At 40.8% G+C, this 27694-nt stretch overlaps 1 protein-coding gene across 1 annotated transcript in view; it reads right to left on the bottom strand.

Annotated features, from left to right (window-relative positions):
• The window catches only part of tet2 (tet methylcytosine dioxygenase 2), a 35786-nt gene that overhangs the window by 6776 nt on the left and 1316 nt on the right, over positions 1 to 27694 (bottom strand). Inside the window, exons 2-6 of the mRNA XM_035417552.1 lie at positions 4487 to 7636; positions 3392 to 3482; positions 3069 to 3162; positions 2335 to 2543; positions 534 to 684 (exon numbers count right to left, since the gene is read on the bottom strand). Of these exons, the coding sequence (XP_035273443.1) occupies positions 534 to 684; positions 2335 to 2543; positions 3069 to 3162; positions 3392 to 3482; positions 4487 to 7592 (3651 nt within the window). The 5' untranslated portion in view covers positions 7593 to 7636. The remainder of the gene's footprint in view (positions 1 to 533; positions 685 to 2334; positions 2544 to 3068; positions 3163 to 3391; positions 3483 to 4486; positions 7637 to 27694) is intronic.

The following is a 27694-nucleotide window of genomic DNA, read 5'->3' as shown; positions in this document are numbered from 1 at the left end:
AGCTAGTGACAGGGTAGTGCCGGCATCATCGTACAGTGTCAGGCCTTGTTTCTTGTAAACAAGTACGTACTAACATTTTAATTCTTGAAAATATCAATAAGGAACAATATGTAATTAGTCTAAAAGTAGTTTGAAAGTGTAAAATCTGAAAGGTTCAAAGAGTTAAACTGTTAAAAACTGAAAAACCCAGTAAGTTTTCTTTATAAACAGCTGTAGGTGGTGGCCTGTTCACAATGATTTGCAACAAATGGGAGAGGAGATCAGGTCAGGCAAAAGAAAAATTGCCAGAAAAATTATGCAAACTCATTAAAAAGCTTTCTAAAAATGCAAATTTATTTTTATAAATTAGATTAGCACTGTAGAATTTCTAGGATGTGATTTGCTGTGAAAAAAATACAATGCGCTAATGTTTTAAATAAACTGAGTCAGATGGCTTTCTCCTGTGTGGGTTGGAGAGATTTTTTTTTCTTTTCTGGAAGTGTCTGGGTGTAATATTTACCGAGAAGGAATCATGTTCTCTTGCTACATCTCACCTCTTTTGGGTCATCTCCAAGGAGCTTGAATTTCCTGGGAATTTTGCTTCTGGCAAATTTGCACCCGTTGTAGTACATGCTCCAGGAGCAGCCAAAGGAGAAGGAGGCCCCACAAGCATCTGGGTCCAGACCTTGACAAGCACATGTTCTCCTGGTGAAACAACAAAGAGATAGCTGTCAGTTTACTACCATTTATAGTATGTTTTCTGCAATATGGTATGGTAGACTCTCAGGTGAATATGCTGTTCTGGAGATAGCTTACGATTTAATGAATTCAGTGTTCAGGTAATTATGTATTGTAATCTTTTCTTCTTTGGCTATACATGCGAACACATTCAAAGATGTACCACACCCTGCATTGTGTGCGTGCGTGCGTCCATGTGTTTTTGAGAGTTAATTTATTAAATTTATTCTGTATAATTGGAATAATTAATTATTTAAAATATATAAAAGTATATTTCTTCAAGGATGCACAGAATGTGTATCAGCCTCATTTTGGGCACAACATAATTTAGTTACATTTGAAATTATAATGGGACTTGAATTAATAGAAAACAGTCCTTTCTGAAGGTCAAGATTGAGTTTTATTGTCAGCAGGACATTATGAAGGGGGTCATTGTCCAAAATCTGCGAAAACAGTAACATTTTACGGAGAAGGAAACAGTATTATCTTCTGATAAGTATGCCACTGTCTTGAGCTGAAAGAAAAGCATGATGGAATCTGAAGTCAAGCTAGCCAAGACAATCTCTCAAGGTCTAACTGTTCTTTTATGGGTCTGAGGCCTTGACACTTAATATATAATATAAATGAAGCAAACACATATTGCAAAAAAAAACAAAAAAAACATATTGTTGAATTGCAATAAAAGTATAGTGGAAAATTATATATTTTCTGACAACAGAGAGAGTGATGGAGTGCACCGCAAGTGCATAATGTAATTGAGTATTACGTCACTCTGTTGCATGCTATACCATTACACACAGAAGCTTAAGGACTGCCAAACGCATCCTGTTTAAGAGTACAGCAGTACATGCTTTAAAAAATACTAGCAAGACAGCTATCTGATGGCAAAAAAAGAATAAAACCAATGAAAATGTTATGATCTCCTTAAACATTCAGCGGAACATTATACATGCTTTCTTCACGCCATCTTGACAAGTTAAGAAGGTATGCTAATCTAGAAAGTTTTCATTTTTATCCCCCCATAGAACACCTTCCACCTATTAATAATTCATTTCTTGGTAATGCATTCCAGTTGGATTTGAAAGTGAAGGCCCCAGGAGACCGGCAGAGGGAGGGAATGAAGGGCTCCTTTGACATTTCCAGGACAAGCGGGGCCTTTCATGTTCCTCACTCGCTGACCTAAAGCCCAGCCGTGCCATCTCTCAGTCACGCATGTGATTTCCAGACAGCGCCCGCCACCCCATTATCTTTAATTGTCAATTTTCTGCCGTTTTTTCTCGTCTCGCCCCCGTCCGCTGCATTTTTCTGTTGTGTGAACTTGATACTGTGTTCACAGCCTTACGGTATTGATCAAAATGGAATTGATGCATTCTTCTGGCTTCTAACACAGAAGGCAAGTGCTATAGGCCCATGTATAGCTGCTATGGTAATTATTGATTTTTCATTTATTTTCCCTTTGTGGAAAAACTTGAATCCTTGAGGTTTATGACACTCTAACAGTAATTAGTTCTGGATCAGATTAATATCTTCTGTATGTATGTATGTATGTATGTAAGTAAAGCAGCACAATAGCCGGCAGTTGGCGGGTGAGGGGAGGGGCGGGATTCGGGGTCTTACTCTTCGTTCAGAGCGCATCTGCGGTTGGTGAGGGCGCCATGTTTCCGGAGGGTTTCGCTCAGCTCGGTGTAGAGCCTGTCCGCCAGGCTCATGGGGATGCCGTCCCAGATGAGGATGACCACCACGATGCAGGCGGTGTCGCAGGAGTGTCCCGTTCGCTCACGCACCAGCACCAGGAGCTTCTCGTCCGCGCTTCCTCGGCGGATCACCTGCCGTGACACCAACAGCAATGGGCGGTTAGAGCACGGGGTCAAAAAGCCATTTTGAATTAAGTCAATCTGTGCATCAATTGTTAAGGAAGGAAAGGAAATATATGGCGAGAAATCCATTCATATTCATATTCAAAAGTATTATATTTTAGTCTCTATCACTGCAATGGAATGGTGTGATTTTAATTGTCATCAAACCTGTGTGTTTTATATGATTGAGAGGAGAATCACATGTATTCTAATGTTCTATACAGTATATTCAGTATATTAGATCTTAAATACACCAGATTGTATCAGTTCCCCTGTTAAATAAAAAAAGATTTATTGTTCTTTCCATAGGGGGCACTGTAGATCAGAGAAGCAACCTCGGTATCATCTTGTTTAATGGTTTACCGGTCGTATCCCACAAAGATAATTTTTTTATTCTTTTCCAGACTTTTGAGTTACTGTAGGTACCAGATATATTAAGTAAGTAGACTGTTATGAGAGGTTTTCACAGCATCATAGATTGCACTCAAGTCTTACCCATTTGGCTATGGGACACCCCTGAGTGCTCTTTCCTTCCTTCCCAGTATACACAACCTTCTCAATCCTGATAGCACTTCCAGTTTGCCCGAACCTTGCAAAAACAAAACAACAGTATATCCTCAATTTAAACTCAAGCACATTGGTCAATAGTGCCAAACTTTTCATATATGTAACAGTATAGTGATATGGTTAGAATAACAGTGGTATGCTCCATTAAAATGTACCTTTTAGCAAAATATGCACTTGCACTCTTATTTGTTGACATAGAAATAACATGCCTGGCAAGAAAACAATTAACACCTGTGTGAAGAGCACCTTACCTGTTTTCCATCATCTCTCGAATAGCTGGTAAATTTGGTGCTGCTCCCAGGTGTGTATAATAGGGGCCTTCATCTTTCTCACTGAGTTGCTCTGGTCAAAACAAACAAGACATCCAGCCCCATTCACACTTGGACTAAGAAGTGCAGCACATTTAAATCCTTTCTCTCCCATTTTTGCATTACTCCAGAATTAAAATTTTAGCTGTCAAACATGTAACCAAAATATTTGTATTTTTTCTTTTGCATGACTGAAATGAAATCCCAATACAGCTTAGTATCCCATTAAGATATACATTTTTGCCACATTTACAGAAACTACTATCTCTTAAGATACCTTCACACTTAGAATGAGAACTATAACAATAACTGTAGAAATAGTACCAATAAACTATTCTCAAGCAAACAGAATTAATATGTTCACACTACAACACCTGCAAATCCAGCCAAAACAGTAACTATACATATAAATGCAGGAACTATGATAAAGCAATCAAAATTGAGCTCTAAAGTGAAAAATCCTTGCACCACATCTTTCAAGAACAGTTTCATTCCATGATGGACATGACGTCCCGCATAGATTACTCAACTATAGTATGTCATCTAGTTTGAACTAGAAACTTACTGCAGATGTTCACATGAAATTAGCCTTATTCCACAAAGATGTTCCCGATTATAAAATTGCTACAAAAGCAATTAGGCTGACATTGGGAGACACCTGGGTATTAATAGGAATTACCTCCCTCATACCCTCTACCTTTTTCTTCGACTCTCGTTAGCTAGCTAAATCACTTGCCCCAGTATGAGATTAATGAAACAGTCATTATCCATCTCCCAAAAATGAAAATAGTAGTTTGCTGCAGGCAGTGGAACGTTTTGTAATGATGGAACTTCAGGTTGTATGCTTGTGAAACTTTGTATCATTATAGTTGTCATTATCATGTTTAGTTATAGTGCTAGGCATGAAGGTATCTTTACAATAGCGTACTTAGTTTCCCATTAAGACTGCAAAATATGTATCATGGGCTATCATGTGCTTTCATGAATTCTAAAAATCGCTAGTCGTGCTGTTAGAGTTACATGATAAATCAGCCTTACCAACGCAATGACATGATGGAATTTCATACTGAGTTTTCACAGGAGTGTCCAGCAGGTTTTTAATGGGAGTGTCCAGCAGTTTCATTGGAGACTCGAAAAAGCTGTTGAGGTTTGGCTTAGTTGGGGTCAGATCAGGAGGAGGCTTTTTCTGACCTGCAGCTTCAAAGTCCTCCCTACCCAGGTCAGCATTGGCTGAGAGAATGGTCACAGCGCCTGACGTCTCGACCTTGACCTTGTTGGGAGACTTTATAACCAGTGATTTCCTCTCAAACAGCGGGGAGGGCTGGTACTGCCGCAGCTGGTGCTCCATGGTGGCGATGATGCTGCTCTCTTGCATCTGCTCGCAGGTGAGCTGGCGGGGCTCCTGTTTCACCATAACCTGTGCAGCAGGGCTCACCATCCCTCTGACCTGTGGTGGCGGCATGGGGCAGTCGAACCGCGGGCCATTTTCTCTCTTGATAGCCTGCAGGATGTGCTTGAAGTCACTGAGGTTCGGTGGGTGCCCCTGCCTCTCCTGCTTCTGCAGCAGGTGCATCCGCAAGGCAGCATGCCTCTGGATGTCCCTGTGGTTTTGGTTCTGGAGCTGCCCATGCTGAAACTGGGTGCAGTGATCCTGCGGTTCCATCTTAAGGAACTTCTGTACAACCGCATGTCCCGATACCTGTTGATTTGGAGCACCTAGTGCAAAGTGAGGTTGTTGTTGCTGTTGGTGCTGTTGCAGTTGCTGTGTTGCTGGTGGATGTGGGTAATCCATAAGTTGTGACTGTGGGTGATTCTGATGCTGCTGTGAGTATTGCTTAGGATTCCCAGAGCTTGGAGAACACTGCGGCTGCACGGTGCTGCTAAACTTGTAGTTCTCCTGGACTACTGCCCTGTCTGTATCACCACGACCGTACGGAAATGAGGCAGACTGTTTTTGCAGAGGTTGTGCATTTGAGGGGAGCGATTGCTCAAAAAAGCTGGGTGCATTTCTACTGGTGGGGGTGAGTCCTGCTGGACTAGATGGGCAGTTGGGTGATTTCAGCTGTTTTTCCAACCTTATGTACTCCTCCAACTTAAGCCTATTCAAGAGCTGGCTGTCCAGCTGTCTCTGAGATGGATCCTGGGTCTGGGACGTTTTCACAGGCTGTGCATTTTGGGTGGGGTTTTGATGGTTGTGGACTTCCTCCTGCCTCTCTGACTGAGGATACGGTGGCGGCTGCTGCTGTTGCAGAAAGCTGGATGATAGAATTTCCTCCACATCTTGGTCATTCTCACATAAGCGCTCATGCTGCGTTTGGGCACAAAGAGCTGCTTGCTGCTGGGACACCAGCTCCATTTCACTGGCCTGCCTCTGAGCCTGAGTGTGCAGGCTAGGAGGAGGTGTGGAACCTGGCTGCAGCCAATCAGTGACGGCTTTCTGTTGAGCTCCATCGTACCCTGGGTCAGGTCCGTACGTATCCTGCACCTGCTCGCCCTGTAGCTGGAAGCCAGGCTGGTTGAACCCCTGCATGGGAAATCCCTGCCCAGGGTCAGATCTCGGCATGTGCCCCTGCCGCTGAGCACCAGCCTGCTGCCCCTTCTGCGGCTGTGGCTGGAAGTCCTTCCACGCTGGCTGCGATGGCGGAGTGGAATTCAGATCGATCCATTCCACCTGGGCGTAGGGGTCTGCTCTCCTTTGCATCGCTCCAGATGCTCCGTTGAAAGACATTTTGCTTTCCATATCAGCGCCTTGTGTCTGACACGGTGTTATAAGTGCCTGAGGTTGGAGCCTCCCAGTGGGATTCTGAGTGTCGGTGATCGAATCTGTGGGGGAATGGTGGTCTGACGCAGCTGAACTGGGGGTTTCCTGTTGGGTACTGCTCTCAGCCAGCCCTTGTCTTTCAAGCTCCTGCTGTGCCTCATACTTTACCTCATGCTGAGTGCTCTGGGGCCCTTGAGACTGCTGGCCCAGATCGGAATCCTTGCCCCCTACCATTGCCGTGCTGGCAAAAGGACTGAATCCCACTGCCTCTTCCATCTGTACTGGGGCTCTGGGCTCCATCATGAGAGGGTAGGAGTCTTGCCTGAAGCTGTGTTGAGACTTTGGATACATATCTTGGGCCTCTATGCCATCGGAGAAGGATCTGGCATAGTTTACATCTTGTGAGTTGCTACCAGGCCTTGCCGGTAAGCCCATCCTGGGGACCTGATTCTCCCCTTGGGCTGGTGTGTGCATTTCCACCTCAGTGGCATGAGGGTAAGGCTGCTGCTGGTGTTCTCTTCCGATCGTGCCCGGGCATCCATTCATGACAAATGGTGCATTATCATAGTTGTCACTGCTGCGCACTTCCGGGGTTATCCCATCTGGCTCTCCCGGTGCAGATATTGATGGTGAAATGAGCAAACCTGAGGTAAGTGATGGGGAATGAGTGGCCGGTTCAGGAGAGTTCTTTGCACTGGCTGGGATCTTGATCTCTTGTGACACATTGCTTTGCGACGCAATGGACACTCTGTCTGGGTAATACTGAGACAGTGTTTTTTGTAGAAGGTCTCCAGGTGTGTCCTCCATGGATGAGGCAGTCACTGTAGCACCGTTGGAAATTGGCATTTGCTTGTTCCTCGAAAGGGAGAAGAGGTCTCTATGGGAGAAATTAGCGTTCTTCTTGTCCTTCGGCAAAACGTCACAGTCAAAGTCCGCAGGCTTCATGAACTCTTGTAAACAGTCCAAGCCCATCGCCTCTTCTTCGTCCCATGCAGTAATTGTGTTGTTCTCCAGCATCTTATCATCACCACCGTTAACTTCCGAATCCCCTCTGAGTTTCTTGGACTGGTGAAGCCCTAACGATGACGTGTCACTCAAACCATGTTTTGCGTCTCCGTTTGTCACATGCAAGCTTTGATCTAACAAGTCCTGCACTTCAGTTGGCCTGGGACAGCCGTCGTAATGCCTTTTCATTTGGTTGATCCCCGAGCTGGGTTTGAAATGGCTCCTGTCGGCATCCCCATTGATTTGATGAGGAGGCACTTCTGAAAATTGGTTTCCATTCTGCAGCTTGTTGATCAGGGGTCCGGTCTGGTGAACAGTGCTGAGCTGTGCTATTATCAGACTTTTTTCCGTCTCATGACTGGCCTTTTCTTTTTCCATCTGGCCTGCTCTGGGTCCATCCACAAGGCTGCCCTCTCTGCGTCCTGGAATATACCAAACAAAACAGGAAGGGGGGCTGTTATTGACATTAAAATTCAGGTTGTGGTTAAGTATGTGCCTATTTTTGCATTTATATTCAGTTTCAATATTTACACTCTAATATGATTCATATAAATGGTCATAAGGAGGATCAGTTAAGTTGGAGGTTTATTTTTTCCATCAATGTGATGATTGATATGCATATCCAACAAAAGAGCATAAAATGTCACCCCATGCAAATAAAAAAGGCAAATACAGGGGGAAATCAACACCCTTGAAGACGTCAGAGGCAGTAAATTATATATATATTTCCCTTGTATATTCATGACAATGACCTGCATAATTGAATGAGGTCATGAGTGAAATGTATTTTAGTTCGGCCCTGAGCGGATATCAGTTAGCTGTATGGAAACCAGCACAGAATTACAATGAACTCGGCCAGCTCACCAGTCAGATGGCAGAGACATATGAGATAAGGATGCTGGCATAGGTTGTTTGAGGACAGCTAGCACTGGCACCGTGCAATGCATCACTGGCTCTCTCTCTCTCTCTCTCTCCCTGTCTTGCTCTTTTTTTCTCTCGTTCGCTCACTCTTTCTCTCTCCAAGGGAACGAATAGACTAAACATGTTAAACTGATTACTTTCATGAAAGACCGTTAGACTACATTTTTTACATGTTCGTATCATTCTGCATCAAGGTCTTTGTGGACCTATCTGTGAACTAAGTCCATATGCCATGTGCTTCGAGTAACCTTCAAAGTCTTCATAGGAGTTTTCTTCTTGATGCACTCCAGAACCACAGAGGAACAACTTTTCTACAGGATTTGCTAAATAGTTTTCAGACATGCATAAAAAGGACGATTTCCTATTTGTCATTAATCGGAGGGAAAGACTATGTAATAGAAGTGTGATAGATTGTATGCAGCATGGATATTCAACTGGAGGCTCAGACACCAAATGAGGACCGCCATAGATATATATCATTGAGGGGAGGAAAAATATACTATAAAAAAGCAAAAAGGCATCTCATTGTACATCTTATGCATACATTATATAAATGAAAAAAATGAAAAACATAAATTCTGCACCAATTGTAGACAGAATATTCTCCCCAGGTGAATCTGATACTCAAAATCACACATCTGTTTGAAAAATCAACTCAAACAGCAGGATAAGGTTTTGACTAGATTGGTTATGACTCAGTTAGGACTATTCTTGCAAAGATGTCCTCAATGTTTCAAAGAAATGTGTCCTCATACTGAACCGGTTTTCAAATATTTGTGGATTTTATTTGTGTAGTTTACAGTGCTATAAAAAATAGAACAACAGTCCATAAAAAAACAACAATTTATGCTGTACCATGCGTCAATGTAGAATCACTAGATAGCTCTCATTGCAAGAGCTGATAAACATAGATTCACATTCACATACAAACAGACAAAACCTAAATTCTTCTCAAGCCTCCTGCACAAGCTTTAATGACTATCTTAAAATAGGCCAGTGTTCAAGTAATAATAAACGGCTTAACCCACATTTTTGGCACGCACACAAAAAAAAAAAAAAAAAACACCTCTCAGTGCTCTCTCTCTAGCTCAAAACACAGCTGGGGCATTGTAAGGGAATGGATCCTTCAGTCTGTTCAGGCCTAAAACAGAGGGCTACATCTTGATTTGATGTCAAGGGTAGTGGCACACGTCGTGCCAACTACACATGAATACTATTGTATATCAGATGTTTCAGTACCCATCCAGCACATATTTCTGTGTGTACAATGAGTTCACTGTGCAAATCATTGCCACCCAAGTTCCGCAGTGTACTGTAAAAATGCACATTTATTTTATTGTTTGTTTTGATTTAATTTTTTTCGACATAAAACTCAAATAAACCCTGGTGGAGAAACATGAGACTCTACCACTCCTGTTGCAGTATAATTGCGCATCTATTTCAATGCTGAATGTTAACACTTCTACACAGTTCACAGAATATTTGCCATTCTGTTACTGCTTAGACAATATGATTTAATAATCATGAATGTTCTATGCTACAACCCAAACAGAATGTAAAAAAGGCATTTAAAATGCATGTTTCATGTTATTGAAACACAGTAGGCTACTAGATTTTAACAACGTGGATAATCCATGGATAATCAAACAGGAGCTCTTAGGTTGAGTTGATCAACCCCAATCGAGATTAGTAGACTCGCGATCTATTTTGGTGGTATTTATGCACATAACCAATGCAGTGAGTTAATCTCTTTCCATATGCTAGACTATATTTGATTTTTTTTTTTTTTTCATTGAATTCATTTTTAATTTCAAGATGGCAGTGAACACCAATATCGGTCAGATTTGTTTATCCGCCAATTATTTATCTATAGGGCCTATTTAAAGTTGGAGCGCCCCAATATTGACATCCACTACTTCCACTTCTATAATTGAAAGAATAATAATAATAAATGCTAGCAGCGAATTCTGTATTGTTCATGGGCTGCAAACACTTTACTGATACCATTATTCTGTACCTTGTAGTCTATTTGTTAGTAAATAGAGTTGAGGGGGAAATTAAGCGAAATGTATGTTATACCCTTAGAATGCAAATGACCTACTTATATGCGTGAAACAAACTGCCTGGTCAGTCTACTGAACCAGTTAAAAAAACAAAATATTTCAATACAATTCATAATAGAGTAATGAAATTGCAATTGTTTTGAATGTTTCATATCTAGACTAATAGGTTAAGAACTCAATGGAGCTCTAGTTGGCACACAAGTGGCCATTTACACTGGTGAGTGTTTATTTATTTATTTATTTATTTATTTAAAAATGAAGCGTAACCTACAGCCTTTATATTTCTGCAATAATGCTCTATTACGTAATATTCGCTGTAACTACCTAAACCTAAAAATCTTTCAGTGTTGATAGATAGCCTACTTCCCACACATAGCTTGCGCCATTGCAGAGACTGTCGTCATGGTAATAAATTCCTGAGTGATGGGCAAGGTTAATATTACAGATGGCAAGCATGGAGTAGAGGTTTAAAAAGTGTCAGCTGTTAAGTTGCTCTGTTTCTCACCTTCCCCCCTCAGTGTAACCCTGTGCTACTCAGGGTGCTGCCAGGAGTTACGCTGCCCCACGGGGTGCAAGTTACTCATTAGCCATAGTCTACACAATTACCATAGTCGTTATGCAAAGATGTTATGGAGTTGTGGTCATGCAATGCAGAAATCAAGACGCAAAGACAGCAGTAGGCTACACCTATTTAAGAAAGATTTGTGTTTAGAGAAAGACTAATATTTATTTTACGAAATAGCATGCCATGTAAAGTGTGTGGCAGTTGGTCTGACAGCAGTGTAATTAAATTCGACATCAGTAAGAGGGAGTCCTCGAGAGACCTGGTGGTATAAAAAATTAAGCTCATTAAATAGGATTACATGATTCACATTGACCGTTCCCGGTTTCACTGTACCTGAGGGTCATCACGGACCGTGTAGAGAACGCAAACGCTGCCATGAGAACAAATTAGGGTTATGTGAGTCCAACCATTAAATAGATAATAATAATAATAATAATAATAATAATAATAATAATAATAATAAATTCAGCAATGTTTTGGTGAAGGACATTTCACATAGCATTGAGAAATCTTGCTATACACTGTAAAACCTAGGCTCCACCCTGATATCCCAGTACTCTGAAACATGCTGGAATTTCCTGACGTTTTGCTCGATTCTGCCGAGAGAACATACGAATAGTCTAATGCATAATGCCCCAGGGGCTTGTAGGTTTTAAAGTTAGTGTTACGTCAATTGGGTGTGATCAGTCTATCATCTCGCAAGCCTCTCTTAGTGTCCAATCTTGCTTGGTATCCTAAAAGGCGATTTTGGTTAAAAAATAATTAATTAATTAATTAAACCGTTAATTCATTGTCTAAAAGTAGACTATCACCACTTCAATATCATTGCGAAATCGAAAGTTAATAGCATTGTATGTGTGTTCTAGCTAGTCTGTGTTTTTCGAGGCTAGTACGGATGAGGAAAGAATTTCGATGCAGTAGACGGCCTCTGCCACTGAGAACAGCTCTCACCAGAAGCAAATATGAATTGCAGCGATGGCATCGATTTTTCCCCTTTTCTCCTGCCACACGCGCTTATTAATGCAAGTCACATCTTCAGCATCTGCGGAGCGATTACCGCACGCAGGGCGAACGCTGCAGTCTAATCCATCATAATTATGAGTCGCTTCTCTGCAGATGCTGCGATGGGTTGCTTTAAGAGAAGTAGATTTCTGTGAAATATTACTGCATCTCGCAGTACTCTGACGCACAGAAACCTGAATGTTTGTTGACAGCACCATTACGCCGGAAGAGCGTTGTCATCCATAGATTTACGTGTCATCCTAGGAAAGTGGAGAAGCGTCGCCCATTGATTGTGTGAGAGCCAGTGTTTTTATGCTAAACCATAAAACGCGTAGCCTACTCTTTCTAATTGTTGAGTCAAGTGTGCCGTCTTGTGTTCTGTTTTAATTGTATACGAAATATGTCATAAGTCATAATACAGTATTATTCCCCGAAGTGTGGTTTATCTTCTGAGATAAATCTCAGCCTGACATATTTTAACAAAAAATTTAACCTTCTGAATTATTTCAGTGCTTTTTTATGGCACTGTTTAGTTTGGTGATTGGTTCATGACAGAAACATGTTGACTACTCCATGTCTTATCTTAAAGAATAAAAAACAAAGATTTCTAACTGACCCCAGCATCTATCCCATACTGCTTTACGTAATAGTGCTTGTCATTATATTGGTATTTATATATCACTATCCTGTTTAGAGATATGAAAAAATACATCCTATGCGATTGCCATGGCCTGTAAGGTAGGCCTACTTGCCAATAAAAGGAAGGAGGGGGAATGTAGGCTACAGATAACACACAATGCAGGTTAGACTGGATTTACCATTCAACACAGATGCCCTGGGCATAATTCATCAAAACCCTTTATCTGTTTACGACAGATTCATCAAGTGACTGTGTCTGTCTAAACTACCACATGCTTCTGTTCAACTAAACTTGCGGGTATTCTTGTTCCCACTCCCTTTGATGCACTAATGGAAACTCACTGTGCATTTTCTGCCCAGTCTGACAGTCCAAAAGCTTTTCCTCATTTGCATATCATTTGCATGCCACCAGCTGTTTGGTTTCAGTCACTCAGATTGTCTGACCAGCTCATATATCCATTATCCATGAGAGATTGTGAGATCGAAAACGCCATATAAATACAACCCATTCATACAATTAATTGCCCATAACAAATACATGAGTTCCACTCAAGCAACATTTAAGAACGCTTAAGAATGTGATTCGTACGGACTGTTGCACTACAGTTTGCTTTGCAAATCTCTCGTCTGCCCTTGTCAGATTCTGTAATATGTACACAATGTCATGTGGGTCCAGTATACTGAAATATGGAATTACAGTATTCCTTTTGCTGAATCTATGGAGATATGTATTATACATTAACACATCTTCACTCACTTTTACAAATATAATAATTCCCTACCTGTGAAGAAAGAAAATTGTTGGGGCACTGGGTTGGTAACTTTCAGGCTATAGGTTCAGTTTTTATGTAGGGTACCCCTCGTGTACCTTTGAGCAAGGTATTTAAGCTGAATTGCTTGAGTATATATCCCGCTGAATAAACAAATGCTATGCAAAACTTATTAGTTGCTTAAAGTGTCTGCTAAGTGGCAGTAATGTATATAAGAAGTCATCTGTTAATATACATGTATGCATGCATAAAATTATGTCGTGTTACATTTCCTGCTTCTCTCTGCTTCATTCTATACATTTCCTTCTCTCCTCTGTTTGCATTCTGTGTGGAATGGGTTTGGTAATCTCATTTAAAGAGGAAGCCTATGTGGATCTCCTCCAGCCGGGAGGTGGCTCCGCTCCCACTGCTGATACGTTCCAGAGTTTACCGAGTGCTTGGCTGTGCAGGGCAGCTCTAAGGAGCTTGTCACAGTTGGATACACCCACCGTGAAAAAAAAAAAAATCTCTGAGAATAGAAGATAACAAAGCAAACGATCCCAGCTGAGCGCTGCACACAAGAGAGGTCTGGTGTCCACTGCGCTTGCTCCAGAACACCAGCAGTATTAGCAACGTCCAGCACGCACCGAATTGCAGAGCAATTCGCCTGCTCCTCTTACAGATCTTTAGTCTGGGCCACCACAATTAAATCAAAATGGTCTTGTCTGTATGTGTATTGAAATGCAAGTTGTTTTTCGGGCTGTCTATAAATACTGTGTAATCAGAACCAAGGTTTTTTTTTGTTATGTTTTGCTTAATCCGGGACTGCCTTTCAGTTTTATTTATTGAAATATAAATAAATTCAATACATTTCTCCCTCATGCAGCAAGTGTAGTATTGTATAAAAACTATAAAAACACTAACACTTTTTTGATTCTCTTGCAATGCCATGCTTGTTGGAGGATGAAGGGATAACAATTATTGACACGCTTTCAATAAATAAAATTGAGCTTTACTGAACAAATAACAGGCACCAGTCTTCAGTCTCTCTCTCTGTATGTATGCATGCGTATATATATATATATATATATATATATATATACAAACACATACATACATACATACATATAACCATCATAGTTTCTGCAGACTGGCGCCTGGGATTTGTTCTATTTAGAGGCATTTGAAATGGGACCCACTTAGCTCTGTAGCAGCCTCTGCAGTTATGTCTTTCCTGGTATTTATAGCTGCAGAGCTGGTTTATAGTTCCTCGGCCTGCAGGCAAGGGTGGGACACATGGAAACAGCAGTTCATTGGTGTTTGACAATGTACACAGTATCTCACAGTGTCACGTAGGGGCTAAAATGGACACAAACTGTGTAGTAAAGGCAAGAACTGTCAGCTTCTGTACATGAGTCAGTCTGTGGGCCACAACAAGCCAAGTATCAAACAATTTTAACAATATATTATGTCCAAGATAAACTACTTCATTTCATAGGTGACTTTTAAAAATATAATGGTTTATATTATATCATCAATATGTATGTTTTGCTGTGGCTTGCATTGTTCTGGCAATCCTTGTACAGTAAATTCAAAAGAGTAAACACTCAGACAGGTAAATTATGCCTTTCATCTTACTGGCGCATAGTACTGTCATTACACATTACGTTGCTCAGTAAACAGAAAAAAACCAAAATAAAAACATGGGTGTGTGTTTGTGTGGAGGAACAGTGCTCTCATCTCCCAATCTGAAAGTAAGATAGGGGAAAAGGTTTGTGGAAGGGGCTTAAAGGGCTGGTAGTAAGGCTTGTCAGGCCTGTCTCTGGTTTGACGATAAGGGAAGCTGGCTCAGGACCCACTCAGGTTCACTCTGTGCCAGCTAGGCGAGCACTCCAGCACCCCTGCACCAGCTGACTAAAGATATGGGAGGCTACATAAATCAGACGGGCACCAACACGCTTGTTTTAAGGAGAGGCCCCAAAACAAGCCATTATTCTGAGTGTATACTTCCCTTTCTGAACTCAACAGCCCCATTAATACATTCCTGCCTTAAATTAAAACAGAGGGTGTGTTTCCCCTTTGAAAGCCCACACGAGGCTGCACATTATTAGAGTGCCACTAAACTTCAGGCACTTGTGCCATTCAGTGTGAGAGTGCTGGATGTTCCGACACGCAATGGTAGCTCTCAACATTAATCTCTGTTTTTGTTTAGCGATGCTTGACTTCTTCCCGTATTTAAAAGAATACAAGAAGGGAAACTTTCTCTGAAAGTATGTGGGTTAGTCATGTTGCACATGTCAGGATTAAAGATGTTTCACAGAGTTTTATGACTCAGTTCTGGTCAGGATTTGTCATTTAGTCAGACTTTCTTATAAATCTAGTGACTAGTTTCTTAGTTTATTGTGAGTGAAGTTACTTTGATTATGTCACCAGTCTACATTACGATGCTATGACTTTCAAGGTTATGAAAATAATTTAAGCCACTATACATTATTATTATTAATCAACAATAATCAGTGATTTTTATTTTACCATTAAAAAAAAAAAAAACTCATTCTTGATAAGAATGACAGGGATGATGTGCAATTCCTCCTAGGTCCTTTAAAGGTTAGCAGAGGCAGCTCTAGGATTTTGGTGGCCCCAAAGAAGAATGAACCGGGGGAAGAGGATCGTGAACCGGGGGAAGGGGCCGGGTTGTTTAAAACCTGAATTGCGTGGCCCATGGATTGTTGTGGCCCTAAACGACCACCTAGAGCATTTATGCCTGCAGCCGGCTCTGACAGTGTGCTGATGTTCTGCAAGTAGACAGTCATCAGCCATATAGGTACTCAGAATGGGTAGGCTTGGCGTTTGAGCCTCAGAAGATGGCTGTGGGTGGAATCAGCTTCAGTTGTCAGCTCTGGATCTTACAAGTAAAACTAGGCCAGTAGTTTTTATTCCTCAATTTTTTTATCTGGAAATGCGTGTCATTAGAAAGTCCTGCCTGTTCACTCAGGGTCTCATGTGTTTGTATTTTGCATGTGTGACGCAGATGACACAGTGCATGGAGTTCAAGCTGCCTGTCTCCTTTAATTTTAGAGCATGAAAGCAGAGTCACAAAGTTGGGGAGTAACTTGCCCCCAGCAATTTCACAACTGACAAAAAAGTCACCAACCTTTTGTTCTTAACTGTGCTGTCTGTTTTATGCTTATAATTCATTTGCCACATATAAGATGGTGGGGATTTAAAGCATTTTAAATGTTTTCTGTATGTGGGTTTGTCTCTTACCATTAAAACACATGATTAAATAAACTTATTAAAACTCATTTAAGTTAAAATCAATCCCTGTTATAATGACACTTAAATATTTACACATTTATGTTATAATGTGACCCAATGACAGTTATTACAGCCCTTCATTGTAAGTACTAGCCTATTGTTTTATGTGAAGTGCTGAAGGAGATGGCTAAGGGTTAAGCTACTTTAAATAATGAAATGGAGTAGAAAGAAACAGCTGTTAAAGGAAAATAACTTCTCAAACGGGTAAAAATTAACTTGCTAACTTGTCTTCTAAAACAAGATTCAGTACACATCAGTTAACATTTAAGGTGAATTAATTATGGCCATGGTGCTAACGGTTTCTGTACACACTTGTGCTCATACAACAACCAGATTAACATTTTGAGATCAGACAGCAAACATTCAATTGTACTCTGCCTTGGAAGAAAGTATAATGCAATCAATCAGGTTTTTCAGGATTTGTGGAGGGTGAAGGGAGCCATGCACAGTGTTATTTCCTCCTGTAAGTTCTTCAGCTATGTTTTCAGTTGCTCAAAGAGAACCCTCCTCTTGTCGCCCCAGTGTGTAACTGGGTCATGTGACTGGAGCGCCGCACCGGTTTAAATCCCACACGCAAATGCCGAGCTGCGCTGTGCTATGTTCATTCTGCCCAACACTTCCTTCACCACCAGAGTGGTTGAAGAACGTCAAGGAACAAGCAGTGGGCATTAAACCGTTCACGGAACACTGGCAGGCTCTAATCTGTTTCAAATGATGACCCGTTTCAGTTGCTTTTGTATGTGAACAGTGATGCAATTATGATGGAGCAGAGGAAAAATACCAAGAAATTACCCACCCTCGATAAGCTGCTGATGTAGGCTTTCTCAGCAGTCATCAAATTAATATTTTGTCTATATTGTTGTGGCATGTTTATTTGCTGGATTTATGCATGAACTTTAGTTTAGGTACAATCCTCACATTAATATGTAATTGTTTCAGTACTATGCTGGCTTTTCAGCATCCGGCTCTTGTGTCCAAGGTAATGTCAGCCACTTATAAAGCTAAGTGGCTACATTTATCACAATGATTTCCAGTTACATAAAAAGGCTTTCAAAATGAAAATAGGTTCACAATAGCTTATGGTCCAATGACTGCCTTGCAGTGGCATCACTGTATTAGTAAGAACGATCAATAGGGTTGGTATATTCTGTTGTCAAAATCTCGTCAGTACGTGCAAAATGGTGTCATTATGTAGCTTAAAGCAACTTGATAAAAATTTCAGATGGACAAAATGGTATTGTGAATTCAATTTCCAGCAGAATCAACATCTTACTTTTAGGACTAAACTGATACATATTCAGATTGCTTCTGTGTCAAAACATCTCATTCCTTTGTATAGATTATATGTACTACTACTACAGGTAGTAGTGGTGGTAGTAGTAGTAGTAGTGGTAGTACAATGCTGGATTATATCAAAATAATGTGAACATACACTTCTGCTAGCAATTTTATTGCGAAGGAACCTCTCAAAAGAGGGGCCCCAACACAATCTACATTGTTTCTGAAGTCTAACAGAACACAGATGTGTCTGTGATGCAGATCGCATTTGAGCCTTTGAGGCTCACTGTACACTGCAACGTTAATGAACATCACTCTGACTTACTTCAGTACCTGCTGTACGCTTTGACGTGTATTCAGAGTAAACTTAAGTTGGGTTTTCAAGAGAATGTGTTTCCAGTTTTATTTTAGACCGCTAGAATTCTAGGGGTAAAAATTTTACCGTAACATACACCAAGATGTATGACAGCAATAGGAATGCCTCGTTATAAATTTATGAGTTAGTGCTGGATGCCATCTCCTATATTCCTATGATGCTTTCGGTAATAGCATGGACATTTGGTTTCTAAATGGAGCGTGAATGAAAGAATTGAGCAAATCCAAATGACCTCATAATAGTCAATTATATGAGAATGCTGATCATGTCAATAAAATAATTACAAAACAATTGTTTTGGGTTGAACCCATTCTTAAAACTTCCTTTTTCAGGGCACCGGAGATGGCTTAGACTGTCTTTTTGTCCAAAGCTGATGAATCCTGAAAAATGATAGTACTGCTAAGATTTTTTAAAAAATTTATAGCCAGGATGATGCAGGCAGCGATTGTACGTCACCCTGTGGAGCTCCTGGCCGCAGTTGGAATGGTGAGTTATTTCCTTATTGCAAATCAGAAGCTTAGAAATGGTTCTCACTTGCTTTAGCCAGTTCTGCATGGTCGGTGATCTTTGTAACAATCTGCTTTCCTGGTTAGTGGTTAGGGAGAACATCCTTGCCTTGACTGCACTGTCACATTCCCTGCTCACATGGAAAACTGTATTACTTACTTACTGTATTACTACTTACTATCAGAACACATGGCTGCTGCAGCATTTGGTTTTACTGGTGGTTTTAATGAGAACTAGCATGAGTCACTCTTATCATGAACGTCCCTGAATACTCCTGACTTGGATCAAGCTGTCAACATCATTATGGTGCACTGTTTACAGTATGCCCACTCAAATCTCAGCTCCATCTGGCTGCCATATATATCTTTTGGTCAGGTTGCTTTGAACAGGAAATTCAGTCCCTGTTGTGAGAGTGAGTTTGCCTTTAAAACTTGCAAGCTTGATTTGGGTTTCCCAATATCAAAATTTCAGTTTGACAATCTGAACTGTGAATCTCTTGTAGAGATGGTAGTGTTTATAGGTGCTTTTTTCTTTAAATTAATTTTAAAATATCCACAATCAAACAAGAAAACACAACACTATTTTGAAGCTCCCTGAATCACAACAGCTTCCAATCTGTGCTGCTTCCATAGATTTTGAATCCATTGTTTTTGTGAATTTCATTCCCTAACGACACACCACCACAAAAACCTTGCTTTCTGTGTTTTGCTACAGTGACTGAGACCATGTGAGGTCATTTGCATGTGTATGGGCCGTCCCAGGATCGGTGGGGGACACACAGAGGTAGATCATTATCTAGGCCATAAATGCATTACCCCAGGTTTACCTCTCTGAACCAGTTGACCCTTCCGAAAGCTAGGCCGCACGCCCACTCTGACTCAGCTGAGGCTCCAGCAGGTAAACCAACCAGCCTACGCTGCCTCTTCGGACAGAGCCACATCACACGGAGGCTCTAATTAAGAACGGGTCTTCCAGCTCACGCGTAGCATTCCTCTTTCCCTTCTCCCCCGTCTGCTTCTCTCCTTTCTCTCACCGTCCCTTTGTTTCTCAGCGAGTCAATATATCTGATGGGGCTGATGAACTGTGTGCTGTGCAAAGTTAATTTCTTTCAGAGTGCGGGGTATCCATGGCGACCACCTTATTAAGGCACAAAAGCCATCTGCTCCAAACATTAACTCAGGAGAAGCTCAAACGCAGCTTCAGCGATCTCACGTGTGCTTTTGAGCACAACTCAGTGAGAAAAAAACAGCACAAAAACCCTTAATTCTTTACAACAGCACATGCTGTAACTTGTGTTTATGTATGTATATATATATATATATATATATATATATATATATATATATATACATTTTAAGTATTTGAAATATTATGCTTTACAATCATATATATATAATCATATATAAAGAGAGGTCAGAGGCAGCTTGGAGTCACATCCTCGCAATTTGTGTGAAAGTTTGACTGGTTTCCTCACTGGATATCAAGCATATCTGACTCCCTAAGAGCTCTGTCAAGGACAAGGAACACAGTGCTGAGGTATGATTAACTCAATCTTCGCCCAACAAAGCCAGCTATTCATGTTACTTGGCCCCATTGCTGGGTCTACCTACTACGTTAACAGCAGAAGAAGTTTCCCCCCCCTGCTCAGTTAATGCTGAATTTCTGTTTGGATTCTCTGAATTTAATCTAGCGTCCCGTTAAACAGAAGAAGGAAGTGAGATATAAACACAGAAGGAACAGTTATTTGGAGAAAATTAAAACTTGCTTTATATCCACCCCATAATGGAAGTTGTGGATTCCAAAAAAGACTTGTCTGTAAACAGTTTCTCATTTTGGAGAAGTAAAAACTTTAACCAAAGTTTGACCTGGACCAAGACCTTGTGAGATCCTGTCCAAGCATGTGCATTTGAAATAAAGCCTAATCTAGCTAGATTAATTCGCCCAGGAGAAAAAAAAAAGTTGATTATTGTTTGAAAGAAAATGTTGTGGTTAACTAAGGCTTTCTGGCCTTTAAGAGTTGAGTCACCTTTTTACATTTTAAAAGGCAAGTGTCATTTTTACACTTTCTGCCACTGTCTCGTGTGTCTGTGCTGACGTTTGATGTTCATATAATGTGCATGATTATTAATGTCACTTTTGTTTATTCATTACATTGTGCCTTTTTTTAAATTTAAATTGAAGTCTTCCAAAGTGTGCTGTGGCAGGCAGGTAGATTACATGATCAACAGAGCAAGAAATGCTCCACAATGTGAATACGTTATTCTGAAGGCTTCAAAACTTAATTTTCGCAATGCTGATAGGTTTAAGCAAAGCAGCAGATCCTGACCACTCTCAGTGTGGAACACATGGAACACCTGCTGTGTTGTTGGTGTACTCGAGAATGGAACGAAACTCAATAGCGGGTCTCCGATCCTTCAGGCCTTCAAAAGTAGTTAATGATGTCACTCAGAGCCTTTGGTGGAGTTACAGTGTCAAATGACACAACCAGCTGACTTTCCTCACAGAGGACTATCAACGGGATCTTGGCTTAACCCTCTCAATGCTTGCTCGTTAGAAAAGATGAGGTAACCGCACACATCTGTAAGTCACTGGAGAAGAGGAAATGTTTAAATAGCTTAACTTAGTTTTTGAGCGGATACTCTTGCAAGCAAAAACAAAAAAAAATGTATATGTGGCAGGGGTTATAAATTCCATATTTTAATCTTCACAAGTGTGTATATTTGTACTGACTGAAAATATCCAGTGAGCTCTATAATGTTTGGGACAAAGACTTTTTTTATTGACTTGGTTTTACACTGCACAGTTTTATGTTTGTAATCAAACAATCTTGGATCAAAAATTGATCTTTTTGGCCTCCACACTTTGCTGCTTCCATCACTCTGCAAGTGAATCTTGATCTCATCTGTCCACAAGACCTTTTTTAAGAATTTTGCTGGCTCTTTTTGGTACTTCTTACGAAACTGTAACCTAGCCATCCTGTTTTTGCTGCTAACTAGCGGTGTGCATATCTCTGTAGCCTCTGTGGTTTTGTTTATGAAGTCGACAGTAGGCACTGAAACATCAACTCCTGCCTCCTGAAGATCGTTTCTGATTTGTCGGACAGGTGGTTGAGGGTTTTTCTTTGTTATGGTGAGAATTATTTGGTCATCAACTGTAGAGTTCTTCCTTGGCCTACCAGGCCCTTTGTGATCACTGAGCTCACCAGTGCTTTCTCTCTCTTAATAATGTCCTTAACAGTTAATTTTGGTAAACCTAAGGTTGGTAAGCCTTGATTTTCATTGACACAACTCTGGTCCTTATGTTGACAGAATCCAGTAACAGAATCCAAAGGCAATCAAAAGCCTAGAACCAAGACTGATACTGAGAGCTCTTTTATACCTGCACTTAGGAAGCAATTGAACGCACCTAACTCATCAGAATCACCTGTGGTATAATTTTTCCCAAATATTTTGGTTTCCTAAAATGGGAGGCTACGTATAAAAAGGGCTGTTATGTCTACATGGTGAAACCAAAATGTATAAAATGCTCTTAAGTAAAAGCTGAATATGCACTTTAACCATATGTGTTCTGTTTGATTACAAATCTAAAATAGTCAAGTACAGAGCCAAATCAGGACTCCCATTTCAGGGTAGCTGTAGCAAACTGACCAGATATCCTCTTTTTCCTGGACATTCCTTCTTTTTGGGCCCGAAAATATCTGTCCAGGTGGGATTTATAAATTTCGAGTCATAAATCATATATAAACAAACACAAAGCCAAACTTTATGTTCGTAGCGCCTGCCCGTCTGACTGCCCGTGTCCTCTTTTTTAAAATCCAATATGTCACCGTAGCTATATTTGTATGTTAAGCATGTTCTTTATGTGGTGCTCCCTGACATTATACATTCCACATTAAAATATTTATTATTTCACTTAATTCTGGAATGGAGTAAATTCAGATTACCTAAACTGCATTTGGGCTCATTAGCGCTATGTGTGAATTCCACGCTAGGCCTTATTCTGGAGTGGTGTCCAGAAGCAATGCTTCAACAGTGGCTTGACGGCTTGTGAAGACTTTGTTTGTGAATGCTAATGCACCACACACTCTCACACCCAGGTGCTACAACACACACTCTGACCTGGTAAACACAAACAACTTCGGGCCTCAATGGCGAATGTCAATAATGCATGGTAATCTTACATATGACTTAAACACATTCTCTCACATTCTTCGTTGGGTTTTCTTAACAGTGATGTCATGCAATAAAATGGCCAGGACATTTTTAATATAGATATTTGTGCAATGTGATCAGTGGAACCTTGACACAGGTTACAATGTCAGAAGGCAGTAGAGTCATATCTGTTGCACACTATCACATGTCTTTCATTTCCTTTTGTCTGCTTGTGTGTGAGAGACTGTTTAAGTAGCACAGGTCATTCAGAAAAAGAAAAAAAAACGGGAGATTATTTGTTCGGTGTTTCCCCACCAACTCAGATGTGTCTATGTGCGTACGTGTGCATATAGCCCTTATGTATGTATGTTTGTGTGTAGTCTGTGTGTGTGTTTCCTTTGTGTGTTTTATATACAAAGTAGCTCAACTTTTCTTAGAATTTGCACAGCTGGTACCAGTAAACCCCACAAATTTTGAAAACCACATTTACCAATGAACTGACACCTCTTCAAAGGAAATCTGCCCCTACAAAGATCTTACAGAAAAGACAGTCTTTGAAGGAAAAAGAGTGATGTGTCATAGTTGCCACCCCCCCTCCCACCTTTAAGACCCTGAGTTTGACTACACAATCTAGAAGCAAACAAAAAGGTCTCTTTCACTTGCCTGATTTTTCTAGTTCCACCTTGTTGTGTGAAATGTCTGTAAACTCAACCACGAGAAGGCTAGCGGAAAAAAACAGAGTCTTTCACGATACGTTTCTTGCCATTTCACGGTAGCAACCCGTGGTTACCGAGGAACCTCCACCCACACAGGACATGTGCGCATAGAAGATGTGGTCCCAATCGGGCTGAACGATGGCCTCGCTGGTCGACCGGCGGCGAGATTCTCGCGAGCGCTCGTCCTCGCCGTCGCCACGTTCCGCCGGGCTATCGCTTCGGCTGCCGCCCGCGGAAAAAACCTTCAGCCTCGGCGCTCCCGGCGGGAGGGCGCTCGACAGCGGCAGCGGGCGGCGCCGGCGGTGGCGATATTCAAATATCGCCGGCTCGGGGAGAGAGAGAGAGAGAGACGCGGCTCTCTTTGGGTCATTACGTAACCGGCCTCCGGAATGCCGGGACGCTGTTTGTAAACAGAGCGGCCATGTGCGCCGGCCCACGTGGGCCGGCTTCTCGGGCCCTCCCCCTTCTCGCTCGCTCGCGAGAGCTCAACTCCGGGAGCAAACTCCCTCTGACATCGATACACGTGCTGCGGGCCGAGGATCGCTGCCCGCCCGGCTTCCCCGCACTTGTCATTTCCAGGGTTCTTCGTTAATGCGGAGAAGCAGGGAGGGGGGGGTAAAAAGACGGGCCGGGAAACGCGGAGGAGGGAGCCAGAAACCGATCGGTCTTCGCGTTCTCGGCATCGGGCCGTGCCGTGTCGCCTAGCTCTCGTGGTTATCGTTGCATAGCCGGTAGGTGTGACTCAGTGGCTGAGAGTAATTGTGCAATGCAAAGCTATGAGTAACTGGGGCAGGGAGTTGCACTGTGGTTTTCACTCAGTCAGTTGAGTAACGTAAAAGGAAGGGCTTGGTTCACTTTTTAAGGCTCGGCCTTCCGAAGCATGCTCTTTAAACACATGCTGATTACAGATATGGTGAATATCGAGAGACAGAGTTTTCTGTAAGCAGTCATAAAGGTTTTGTAAGTTGTTCTGGATAACAGCATCTGCTAAATGTCAAATTTTTTGTAATACCATAAATGCTATATTGAATTACATTTTATCTAATGTAAATGCAAGAAACCCAAAACCAATAGCACGCAGATGCATCTAATTACAATCTCCACCAGTTTTACACTTGGCTTTATGCGAGGCTTGAGAAAGAACCCATGCTCACAAATGGTACAGTCAGAGCTGTTCACATGGCTGTTTTTACACTGATGTTGTTTGTCATTACTGCAATGACATGGAACAGAAACAACTGAAAGTTTTAGAAAAGCCTGAAATTGTACTGACTTTATGATATTTGTATCTGAAATATGTCATGCTGACCAGGGTTTGGTTTCACAGAGAAAAAAAGAACCCTTATTGATGGCAGTTAGAAATGAAATCAATAGCTGTAAAAATGTTCAGTATGACCTCTCTTTGTCTGGTTTGGGAAACATGATCTTCGTGATCACTGACTGGTTACTAGGCAATGCAGTTGTCCTTTCAGTGTTCAAGGTGCTCTCAAGCTATGACCTTTGTTTAGACACATATGTCAGCTTTCAAACTGGCTCTACCACCTTACTTTCAGCAGAGCCAGTTTGAAATTCGATGCCTGAGCTAACTGTGTCAATGCTGAGTCCCGTCCATTGTAAGAGGCAGAATTGTTTTGGAACAGTGTGGTAATTTGAACGTGCTTACCAATATTGATATTGTGTTTTCTGTTGAAATAAAACATTGAAAGACCTTAGATTGCTGGCTATCACCAGAGATTAGTAACACAATGAACTGTATTGGCCTGCCTGCTCAACTGACTCTACTACCCTCCATTTTGTTTTGAATGTCTGACCTGAAGACAGTGCAGATATGGCACATTTTTATGATGTCACAACAGGTTGAGTCATCTCTTAGAATCATATCATAACATTGTGGAGATTCTATTTTTTTTCTAAAAGATAATGTTTAAGTATTTGCCACTAATCAATTCTATACTTACAACAATACTATTGACTCGATTCTCTGCTCCCCTTTTTAGCAATAATGGAACAATAACAATGAGTTGTTCTACTAATAACTTTGTTTTTTGCCTTTTTTTGACAGAAGTAAATTTGGAAGGGTGATTTTTTTCTAAAGGAAAATTGACAGTCAGACCAGTTCTGCTTGGTATCAAGTCTTTTTTTTTTTAAAGTAGCATTAGATCAGTCTGTGAAATGGGTAATTTGAGTACAACGATTTTTTTAAATGAGAATTATCCACCCTCAATTTCTTATCAGGACTAAATTGGTCACTGTAGTGCCATTACATATGATAAGAAATCATTTAGGTAGCATTCCTCAAAGTTTTTCACTGTATCTCAGCAAAATAAAGCTTGTGTTGTGAACTCTGCCCTGCCTGTCACGATGATGTTGACACTGCGTCAATGGCCATGCTTGCCATATCAAAACAATGCCATGTCACCGACTGGATGGAACGCAATACTGACAACTAGTGAGAGTTGTACCCCACAATTATCCCTTCTTAACAAATTTTCCCCCTCCTTGACTTAAATGTGTTTTTTGGATGATATAACACTGTGCTTAGCAAGCAAGACTTCATAACACCGTACTACACTCTACAACGTCATTTCTTGGCTATTTATAGGATTCACTGTGGGCATGTGTATAGTAATTTACGCTGAAAAGGAAATCGCACATTCCCTGCTGTACAAAGAAATCTAGCGGGATGTTTCATAAATTGAACAGCTGTTCAGACATTTGTCCTAATGTACATAATTCCGCCTCCTTCTTGCCCCTGAAACTGAATTGAAATACTCTTCTGTACATGGCATAAACTTTTAAAACAAACACAGGATTTCCACTGCATTGAATGATGTTTAATACAGGCTCATACTGGAGAAGAGATGCTACTGAAGTAGCAAAAATTCCATCATTGTTTCTGAATTTGCATTTTACCACCTACCTCCGAGCCCCCTTACTGTGGTTTTTATTTACAACGCTCCATTAGAGCCCACTTGTTGTGTCCTCATGACTTATTTTGCATATTACACAAACTGCATTGTGAGCCATTGTATCCTGCCGATGAAAGTGCAAGGTTTCAGAATACACAAACCAAATAAGCAAGCAAGTTAGGTCTTTATCTGATATCCTCTCCTTTGGTAATTGTCATGCTAATCCTAATATGTCTGTTAGCAAATTCAACAAAGTTCAATTTGCAATTCATTTGTTCAAGAGATAGAGAGGTATTAAAGGCAATAAAAACAATTTACAGTAGCTGATACTCTAACACCTTGTAAGTGAGCCAGCCAAAATAGTAGCAAACTTATTTACAAACGTATGTTCTCATATTTCTCCTAAATCTGCTATAGTTTGAGCGAGGCACAAAAAAAAACTGAAGCCCTATTTTTCCAATGAATTTACATTGATTTCACCTTGTATTTAATTATTTTTGACAGTCTGCTTCATCGCCATATTATACTATTACATCACTGGTGCTAAGTTTAAGATCATTAATGCATTACTTATCATTCTCAATACACTCATTTAAAATAACAATACATCAGTAACAAACTCAGTCAGTGCACTATTCCTCAAAACATCCATCCAAAACATCTATCTTCTGTGGTGACCACTGTTCGCCACTTTCTTTATTTGTGATATTTCTTAGAACACGTTCTTTACAATAATGTTGGCTATGCTCCATGCTTACTAGCGTGGCTTATTTCAAAAGTATATCTGAACAGACATGGGAATATTCCCCTGCTCACATGATAATCACACCACTTTTCTCACCACATATGAAGCAACACTGAAATGCAAGCAGGAATGCAAGGAAAGCACTGCTGGAGACACTACACACTATAGCAATACATATACACTTTTTTGCAATGCATACATACACACACACACACATATATATATATATAACTATATATATATATATATAGTTATATATATATATATATATATATATAGTTATACATATATATATAACTATATATATATATATATATAGTTATATATACATATACATATATGTATTGCAAAAAGGACATTTGTACGTATGTGGTTAGTTTTGAGGGAAAGGCATAAGATGTCCACATGACTGTGGTTAAGACTCCATTGACACTAATCAGCAAATGACGGAGAAACACTCGTGAGAAGGAGAATGCCATGGCTGTTTTTGAGAGACCCCTGCCTCTCTCACAGAATCCCCTCTCCCCGTTCCCAATGGTAA

Source organism: Anguilla anguilla, chromosome 5 (assembly GCF_013347855.1).
Source record: "Anguilla anguilla isolate fAngAng1 chromosome 5, fAngAng1.pri, whole genome shotgun sequence".
Taxonomy (NCBI): domain Eukaryota; kingdom Metazoa; phylum Chordata; class Actinopteri; order Anguilliformes; family Anguillidae; genus Anguilla; species Anguilla anguilla.
Note: the sequence above shows the minus strand (reverse complement) of the source record. Positions and strands in the feature narration are given on the sequence as shown.